Source organism: Solanum tuberosum, unplaced genomic scaffold, assembly GCF_000226075.1.
Source record: "Solanum tuberosum cultivar DM 1-3 516 R44 unplaced genomic scaffold, SolTub_3.0 scf00132, whole genome shotgun sequence".
NCBI classification, from domain to species: Eukaryota; Viridiplantae; Streptophyta; class Magnoliopsida; order Solanales; family Solanaceae; genus Solanum; species Solanum tuberosum.
In genome coordinates, this window is record NW_006239055.1 from 481536 (window position 1) to 492404 (window position 10869).

Here is a 10869-nt window from a genome sequence, read left to right on the forward strand (position 1 = left end):
TTCACAAAATTGACAATCAATCTCAATGTGCTTGGTCTTCTCATGAAATACTGAATTTGATGCATAATGCCGATAAAACACAGAGTGATAAAATTACAGTGTTGAACTTCCCAAACCAAGCTTGCAAAGACTGTTTCAAACCATAGAGTGTACTTACGTAATCAACATACAAGGCTACTAAACTCCCCCTGAGCAACAAAATTAGGTGGTTGCTCCATATAGACTTCTTCACAATGCAACGTCGCCGAAAGTGCTCAAAAATCTAGTATAAAGTGTATGGATCATGTTGGAATCAATAGACGAGTCAATATTAAACAAGAAAGTCACCGAAAAACTGGCTGGAACATGTTTATATGCCGGAGTATTAGATTTGATGGCTAAAGGTGGTCATAATCTAAGAAATAAAATTATATGGGTAGGGTCAGAATGGTGTCACGACCCAACTAGAAAATAGAAATTATACAGGATAGTTCGAATTGATGGAACAACCCCATTGAAAAAGAGAAATAATATGGGTAGGGTCGGAATGATGGCACGACCCTACTAAAAAAGAAAAATTGTACGGGTAGGGTTGGAATGATGGCACAACCCTACGCAAATCACTTTTGAGGAGACCGGAAAAACGAATGGAACTATGCAAATCAAATCTGAGGAGTCACTGAAAAGACACATGATGCTATGCAACTCAGATATGAGAAAATAGTTCGGAAAAATCCACGGTACTACACAAATTAACTATGAAAAGTAGTCCGAAGAGATGCACGGTGCTACGCAAATCAGATATGCAAAAAAAGGTAGTCACCGGAAGGATGGCAAGGTGCTACAAATTAAATATGAAAAGTAGTCACCAAAAAGATGGCACGGTGCTACGCAAACCAAATATGAAAAAAGTAGTCACTGGAAAGATCGCACGGTGCTACACAAATTAATTATGAAAAATTAGTCACCAGAATGATGGCACAGTGCTACACAAATTAAATATGAAAAAAATAGTCACCGGAATGATGGCACGGTGCTACACAAATTAGATATAAGAAAGTAGTCACCGGAATGATGGCACAGTGCTACACAAATTAGATATGAGAAAATAGTCACCAGAAAGATACACGGTGACCCAACTTGTGCTAACATAATCATTGGCCAGACGGGTAGCATATATGGGTGCCACCCGCCGGCAGCGGAAACTCTTTGATTTTCTACTGAGATCGTAGAGGCTCTGATACCATGTGAGAAATATAGGAGAAAAATACTATTGAATTGTTGTTGTTTACATTATTACATTGAGACCCTATTTATAGACCCTAGAATACAATCCTTTACCAAGTAGGATACTATTTAGTATTCCTATTCCTATTCTAATAGGATTGTATAAACCAATTCCTATTCTAATAGGACTGTATAAACCTATTCCTATTCTAACAAATACTATAGATGTCAAATATCACAATGGAATATTTAATTTTGTAGGATATGGATTTGACAAATTTGAGCTTAATAGGTAATTCGTTTAAATCAGTATGGTACAAGTTTTATCTTTTCACAATCATTCACATAAAAAAGATTTCCAACATAATTCTTTCCAAGGAACTTTACTCGTCTGAACCAAGGAACTTTACTGAAGTTGTTGCTGATCCTAGATGGATGGAAGCTATGCAAGCAGAAATATCTGCACTTGAAAGCAACAATACATGGAAAGTTGTTCCTCTTCCCAAAGGCAAGAAGCCAATTGGTTGCAAGTGGATTTACTAAGTTAAGTACAAATCCATAGGAGAAGTTGAAAGACTGAGAGCCAGACTAGTGGCTAAAGGATATAGCCAACAAGAAGGCATAGACTACCAAGAAACTTTTTCTCTTGTGGTTAAGATGAAAACTGTGAGGACTGTTCTTACTATTGTTGCTCAAAACAGTGGCAATTACATCAAATGGATGTATTTAATGCTTTCCTTCAAGCTGATCTTCATGATGAGATATATATGGATCTTCCACAGGGATTTCAGAGACAGGGTGAGAAGACAGTATGTAGACTCACCAAATCCTTGTATGGATTAAAATAAGCACCAAGACAGTGGAACACAAAGCTATATGAGGCCTTACTGAGAGTTAAGTTCAAACGAAGTGAGTTAGATCACTCCTTGTTCTTCAAGAAGACAGAAACTAGAATAGTAATTGTACTCATTTATGTTGATGACATGCTAATAATTGGAGACAATCTCAAGAGTATAGAAGAAACAAAGACAGACTTGAAAAAGGCATTCAAGATGAAGGATCTGGGAGAGTTAAAGTACTTCCTAGGAATTGAGTTTGCTAGATCCTAACTTGGTATACTATACATCAAAGGAAATACTCCCTAGAGCTTATTGCTGAAACAAGACTCAGTGGTGCGAACCCTGCAATCACACCTATTGATACAAATACTAAGCTCACAACAAAACAGTATGATGATCATGTCAATATCACACAAGCAAAAGAAGTGCATGATCCTCTAGCTGATCAAAGCACATACCAGAGGCTAATAGGAAAGTTATTATACCTCACTATGACAAGGCCTGACATAGCCTTTGGAGTACAAACACTGCGCCAATTTCTACAACAGGCTAAACAGTCTCACATGGAAGATGCATTAAGGAGCGTGAGATACATCAAAACCCAACCTAGTCAAGGTGTTCTCTTATCCAACAACCACAACACAAATATTATAGCCTATTGTGATGTTGATTTGGCTTCATGTCCACACACCAGAAAGTTTGTTTCAGGAAACTTTGTGAAATTAGGAGACTCATTGGTATATAGGATATCCAAGAAAGAACCAACAGTATCTAGAAGCTCAGCTCTGCAGAATCTGAATATAGGAGCATGGGTACAACTGTCACTGAATTAGTTTGGTTGATGGGACTGATGAAGGAACTGGAAGTGGAGATCAACCAACCTGTTCAAATATTCACAGATAGCAAAGCTGCAATGCAAACTGTTGCCAACCCAGTGTATCATGAAAGAACCAAACACATTGAGATTGATTGTCACTTCATTAGAGAAAAGATCAATCAGGGAATGGTGACCTAAGTTGCTCGGACTCGGGTGCGGATGTCCGATACGGGTGCGGATCTAGAGGTTGGATCCTTCATGATCTAATTTTTAAGAATCGGAGATATGAATCCATATATGGATACGGATGCGGTGATTCAACTAAAAATAATTAAAATATCTAAAAAATAGAGTTATAAAACCTAAATTATGAGATATTATGTGGAGAACTTAAGGAGAATATTGGACTGAGATTAAAGGATAAGGAGTGACACAGAAATTTCTATATAAAAGGTATTCCATTTTCTTCAATTTCACCTTAGCTTTTGTATTGATTACATAAATCATTAAAACTGTCCAAACTTTCCCCATCGATTTTGGTCAAAGTACCCAAAATAGGTTGACCAAATCGGGCACAGATCCCACACCCACACTCATGTCGTGTCGACATGGGTGCGGCACCAAAAGTGAAGAGTCCGAGCAACTTAGATGGTGACAACCAAGTATGTTCCAAGAAGGGATCAACCTGCTAACTTGTTAACCACATAACTCACTAGAGTACAACACCACTATCTTAACTCTAAAACTTGGAGTCCAAAACATTTTCACTTCACCTAGCTTGAGGGGGATGTTGAAGAGGTCAAGGAACACACAAGAGAAATGAATACACTTCTCTAAGATTCTAATCTCTCACTATCTGATTCTTCTTCCTCCTATTCAATTTCTTTATTTCTTACTTTACAACATACTTTCTTTTTTTAGTCTGTTTCAAAAAAGAATAACTCTCAACTTTTTCTTAACAACTGCACAAGATTAAACGACATTTTGGTATATTTTACGTATTTGACCAAGATTCAAAATTTCTCTACTTTCTTAAAATCCGCGTATAACTTACTCAAACACAAATTCTTAGACTTTACAAAAAGGGTTTCTCCAGAAAGCCTTAGTCAAGCAAAACCAGAAATAAAAAAAAGAACCTTTATAGAAGAGTAATTCCCAACTTGAAGAATTCTGCCATTGCGAATAGCCATAGAATCAGCAAAAGGGAGAGCTTCATCACTGGTATAAATGGTCCCATTTGTCACCAGCAAATCTGCAACTTCACTTAAAAATGATGAACTTCTCCAGTTCAGCAAGTCTGCAAATTAATAAAAGGATCCATTTTGAATGGTTGAAAATTGAACAAAGAAAAAGGTGATAGAAGCATTAATAAGTAAGTACGTACATGTCAAGTAATTTCCATTGTTGTTGAGAAGAGGAATTGAAGCTACGGAAAGAAGGAGGACAAAAGAAGCAGATACGATAACCCACAATGCATTCATCTCAAGACCAAAGAATGTTTTGCTGGCTGTCTAAGCCTTCGCTTATTTTTTCATTGATAAAAGAGATCCGTCTAAAACACTCCTAAATTCTTTTTTTTTTTTTAAGAGTTTCATATCCAAACCAATACTAATTAGTTTGAGAAACTCACATCTATTTTACTACATTACTACATTCTTATCATAATGTGTGTAATACATTCTTTATTTTATTTAAAAATATGCTTAAGTCATACGGCTTCTTAAAATTGTATTTAAAATATGTGTCTATTAAACACAAAACACTGATGTGACAAAATAAATGTATCTCATTGCTACTAAGCGCGTGAATATCTTCTGATTTTTATTTTTTATTTATTTTTAGAAAAGTTCGTACCTATTTATTGACACCTGGCATGCATTGACTAAATAATTAAAAAAATAAAATTATTTCCACCTTAATCTCTTCCCAAAAAGAAAACAACCCACCCACCCCACACCCATGTACCAACTAAATGATTGGAAAAAAAAAATCCACCTTAATCTCTTCACAAAAGAAAACAACCCCACCCACCCCACACCCATGTACCAACTAAATGATTGAAAAAATAAAATTAATTCCACCTTAATCTCTTCACAAAAGAAAACCCACCCACTCCACACCCATGTTCCAACTAAATAATTGAAAAATAAAATTAATTCCACCTTAATCTCTTCACAAAAGAAAACAATCCCACCCACCCCACACCCATGTACCAACTAAATAATTGAAAAAAATAATTAATTCCACCTTAATCTCTTCACAAAAGAAAACAATCCCACCCACCCCACACCCATGTACCAACTTAATAATTGAAAAAATAAATTAATTTTACGAAAAACATTTAGATGGTAGAGGCACAACCAACAATAATTGTGTGAGGTTCCACTCAATTTTTAACATTTGAATTTGTGGGTCCATTTGTACTCTTTTACCTCCTACTCGCCACCCCACCCAGTTCCCTTATCCACCCACTTCTTTTTTCTTTTTCATTTTCTATCTAATAATATTAATAAAATTAACTTCCAAATGCAATTTAAAAAAAAAATCAATTTTAGATTGAATTCATGGTACAAGTACTTCATTTTATTTTATAGATTTGTCTTACAAAATAAAATCGAAACAGAAAGGAAAAAAAGGTCTTCTTTTTCTTATTTTTATTTATGAGTTTGCTTGTTATTTTTTAATAGAGCCGTCAATATGGGCTAGGCCCGTTGGGCCAGCCTAGCCTAACTCAACCCATGATTTGATAGGGCTGAGCTACGATTTTTGAAGTTCATTTAAGAAAATGGCTTTTTAACCCGGTCTGAATAAGCCTGTCGATTTGTGGAGCTTGAGAAATATGGATAGGGCCAGCCCGTGGGCCAACAAAAATTTATTAAAAAATAAAATAAAATAGAGTATTAAAAATAGAGTCTAAACTCAAAATCTGTTTAAAATTTGAAATATTACAATTTAAATACAAATTATGTTTATAAAATATGTACTACATAAAATAAAAATTCCCTAAAATTTCTAGGGAATCACTACATAGCCCTATAGCCTATGGAATATTGTCATAGTTTTTGTGTTTTATTATGATCATTGGAAAACAATTTGGTTAATATTTCTATTTAGCTATTTATGCTTTCACTTGAAATCAAACTTAATACATATTATATAAAGATAATTTTATTTGTGGATTTGATTAACAAGTAGTAACACTAATACCATGTAGTATTATCTTGTCAATATTTATGATAATATTTTTAAATTATAATTTAATTTAAAAATTATAAAAAGATATACTTTTAAGAAAAGAAGGTTGGCCCGTAGCCCATGTACTTGTGGGTTGGGCCGATCATTTTCTGGCTCACACAAAAAATGGGCTAGCCCAGCCTAACCAGTCAAATTTCAAAGCATATATGGATTAGCTCAGATGGAGTAGGCCAGCTCATATTGATTGCTCTATTTTTGAATAAGTAGTTATGGAGAAGTTTATGTTTTTAGTCAAATTGCTAATTATTGCATGCTATTTAGATAAATAGTTTATATTTATTAAAAATAATTGCATCTAATTAATTTATATTCTAAAGCGAATGAAACACAATTAATTTGAGTTTTGACTTAGTTTAATACTATTATTTGTGTTTTGTGTTTGTTTGATACTATTAAAATATTGGATAATAAGTTTATTTTTTAATATTAACAATTTTAAAGACATTTTAGTTATTCCAACAAATAAGTTATTTATCAATATTCTTTTTAATAAAATACATTATCTCTACTTCAACATTTTTATTTTTTTATTTTGTAAATTCAGCTTAAGCACTTAAAAAGTGTTTTTAAGTACGTATACCAAAAAATTACTTAAATTTAGCTGAATCAATCATCTCTAATTCTAATATTTTCATTAATACTTAGTTACGATTAAATATTCTCAAAAACTTTGTGAATAAAAAATAGTCAAATAAAATAAATTAACTTCTATTATATCGTATCAATCTCATTTATTTTCTTTGTATATAAGTGCATGCTTTAATATATCATTTATTGTCTTTTAGTTTTAACTTTTTTTCAATTACAAAAAGAAAAAAATATATTTTTATCATCTTTCACATTTCCATTTTTAAAGAACTGCATTTTGTGAAAAAAAATGAAAAAGACAAAAGTAAAGAAAAGGAAAAAAGAAGAATAGGGGCCCGGATGAGGAGAACTGAGTGGGGGTGGTGAGTGGAAGGTAAAAATGAATATATGGCACGACAATCTATAGATTAAATTCACAAAAAAATAGCTCAGTTTTAATTTATTGGCAAAAAAAGGACTTTCTTTTATTTATTTGGCATTCAAAAGTTATTTTGCTTTTTCTTAAAAAATGTATTTTTGTTTTCCTTATTTTTCTCTAAACACGTTTGATTGCTCCTTTTTTTTCTTGAAAAGGTAAAATTTATTGTTTTATTATTCCTTTTTTATCTCTCCTTTTTGTTTGTCAACAATTTTAAATTAGACTTCTTCTTTTTTTTGTCTCCTTTATTTTCTTTCTAGAATTCTTTTTATACATATATTTGTTTCTCTCCCAAATTTTTTATTCTTCTCCTTAATTCACTTTATTTACGAAAATCAGATATAACAATATGTTTATTCATGGATACTTCCAATAATAATCTTTTATATATAATTTTGTTCTTGTCCAATTAATTGTTGAATTTCATGATTTGTGGAATTGAAGTTTTTTCAATTTTATTTTTGCGAAAATTTAGGTTATTAATCCTTTTTTTTATTTTCATTCTAAAATATTTTTCATATGTATATTTGTTGCTCTTCTAACTATTTTTTTAATTCTCCTTAATTTACTTTGTTTGTGCAAATCAGATGTATGTTTATCCATTGGTCCTCCCAAAATCTTCTTTTAATATATAATTATGTAGTGTTTTTTTCCACTTAATTTTGAAATTTCGTGATTTGTGAAATTAAAAAAAAAATTAAAAAAAAATTGGCAAATATTCAGGTTATAGCATTTGGAATTTTTGTTTTCAATTTCATGTGTAATAAATGTTCTCATAAGATCCTCGAAAAAAATTAGAATGTTGAATTTGATGAATACAAACCAATGTATACCAATAAATGTCAATCTCAATTTGAATAAATGTATACAAATTTATTAGGTGAATACAGACCAATGAATACATAGATGGATACGAACCAATGTATACATAGTGCAGTTATCGTATACATAACAAAAATTACATGTACAATTTATGAATAAAATTTAATTTGTACATTTATCATATTAACTTCATTCTTGTATTTATTATAGTTATAACCTATAATTGTTGGCAACATTCTTATGTATACATTATAAGTTTATGTACATGCTACAGTTATTGTATACATCAATAAAATTTACTTCCTATTTTTATGAATAATTTTTTGTGTATACATATAGATTTTTTTTATGTATACATTATGTAATTGCAACTTCAATTATTGTATAATTTTTGCATACGTGTTATTACAGTTTCTAATAAAAAACATTGCCTCTTATATTATTTGATAATTAATACACATTAATTGAGCACTAATAATATATATTTTTTACCTTAAAAGTAGTCGCCGTCTTTTGATAAGTTAATTAAAGAATTAAAAAAATCCTTCCTTAAAAGTTGATATAACCTTTTTTTAATGGGTTAATTAATAATATATATTTTTTCATTTCTAAAAGTAGGCAACCATTTTTTAATAAACTAATTACTATCGGTTGGTAAAAAATAAATTATAAAATTACAATCAAATATATATTTATGTTGTTGTAAACTGTGTTTAATATTTTTATTTTTTAAAAAAATAGAGTGATAATAAAGTTGAGTTTGAGAATTTAAATAAATTGAAAAGTTAACTTCCTTAATTATAGGAGTTAAAAATAAGGAAGAAAAAATGATCCCACATCTACTTAATTAATGTTGGTTGGTTGCACATGATTTTAAAAAAAAACTATAAAAAGTCGTTATATTCCTTTTAGGCTATTACGTGCTTCTTCTTTTTTTGGACTATTAATTGCTAATTAATATTGGGCTATATGTTGTCAATTGTATATAATAGTTGTATGTCTGTATCAATTCCTCGGTAAAGATGTACAAATGGGCCCACAAATTCAAGTGTCAAAAATTGAATGGAGTCTCACACAACTATTGTTGGTTGCGCCTCTACCATCTTAAATTTTTTCATTCCAAAGATTTTAACTTCTCTGCCTTCTGTTTCGGTTCTTTTTTTTTCTTCATTTTTTATTTTAAATAAAATTGAATCTGCTAATTTAATTTGCAAAAAATTGAACATTGAAGTTAAAAGAATCGATCGATATTCGTCTGTTTCTATTTTTGATTACTCCAATTGAATAAACATCACCACTCATTAAACTTACTAAAAATGATATTAAAAAATTTAAAATATACTTCTGATTTCTCTTCGTTGCGGATTTCAAAATAATTTATCGATGCGATTTATTTAAACAAAAATCTCAAGAGGAATAGAGAATAATGGGTGACAAGAGAATGAATTTGAGTTGAGGATGTTTTTTTTTTTGTTCTGTTCGTTATCGCCATAGGAATTAATGGCGGGCGAGGTCACAGAGAAGAAGGAAGAAGATAGGGCAAAAGGTTAGGTGGGTGGTGGGGGTGGGGACATATTTTCTTTTTAAATCTTTTGTCAATTAATTTTCTGGATTATTAAATAAAGGCCGGAAAAAGTTTCATTTTTTAAAATTGAGAATTTATATTTTGGAAAGTGCTAAATGGCCAGAAAATTAAAAAAAAGTATAATATTTTTTTTATTTTAAAATAAATTGATGTTTTTTCCATTTTTTAGTTAAAAAGTATTAAAGTTAAAAGGGTAAAAATATTTAAAAGTTAAATAACATAGATAAAATATCATTTTGGCCAAATTTTCTGGCCAAAAAGATTTTTCCTTATATTTTATTAATAGATTGGATCCATGTGCCATGTGTCGTAATTTGATTTGTGATTATTTTAAGACAACATGTGTGAATTACATGCATAACATTTTTAAAGCAAGTTTTTATTTTATGTTCAATAAATGCATATTTGTTAATATTAGAGTGTCTAATAGGTATAGTCCTTATTAAGGTGTATAAGTGAATTATACGGACAGTTTTAAGGGGCCGCAAATGATTTAAGCCTAAAAATATTGTCACATCACACTAAGCCTGGCAACGGAACCGGAGGTGCCGGTTCCGATTCCGGTCCGTCCCGGTCCGTTACCGGTTCCGTCTCAATTCCGGTTTCAGTTCGTCCCGATTCGTTACCGGTTTCGTCTCGGTTCCAGTTAGTCCCGGTCCGGTTAGTCCCGGTTCCGGTCCCGGTCCGGTCCGGTTCGTTAAATTTTTTATTTTAAAAAAAATCTTAATTAAAATTATAGCCGTTGGGCAACGACTTTTGGGCCTCACCAACGGCTCTTTCACCCCCATAACTCCCCTTTTACACCTCCCTACCCCTAAAACTTTTTTAATACCCCAACCTTCTAAAAACTACATTTTCATCCTTTTTTTAACTATAAATACCCTCAATCTTTCATTCTTTTCACTCACAAGTCACAAAAATATTATCTTCTACTCTCTCTACTCTCTAATCTCTTATTCTCGTTTAAATTATGAATTTAGTCTTTGAAAATTGGAGCTTCAAAATTCAACTTTCAATTTTCGGCTTTCGGTCATACACGTCTACTTTTTTAAGTAGACGTTTGGTACATTCGTTCCAACTCACTTTTCATTTAGTTATTTATTTGTTTGCATTTAATTATTTATTTTGTGAGTAGTTATTCTCTAGTCTCTAGTCTCTACTTATTTAGTTATTTATTTGTTTAAAACTTCGCATTACATTTTCGTATTATATATAATTTACTCACTTTTTATATTTGAATATGGATTCCGGTAAAAACAATGTTGACAAAGGTAAAACAACCATAGTTGATTCGATCACTAATTTATGGAGCTCAAAATCCAAGAAAAATAAAAAAAAC

General features: G+C 31.2%; 1 protein-coding gene across 1 annotated transcript in view; it reads right to left on the reverse strand.

Moving 5' to 3' along the window:
- Positions 1 to 4450, reverse strand: part of LOC102584635 (putative amidohydrolase YtcJ) — a 28834-nt gene extending 24384 nt beyond the window's left edge. The window contains exons 1-2 of the mRNA XM_006351000.2: positions 4247 to 4450; positions 3999 to 4159 (exon numbers count right to left, since the gene is read on the reverse strand). Of these exons, the coding sequence (XP_006351062.1) occupies positions 3999 to 4159; positions 4247 to 4343 (258 nt within the window). The 5' untranslated portion in view covers positions 4344 to 4450. The remainder of the gene's footprint in view (positions 1 to 3998; positions 4160 to 4246) is intronic.
- Positions 4451 to 10869: the final 6419 nt, after the last annotated feature.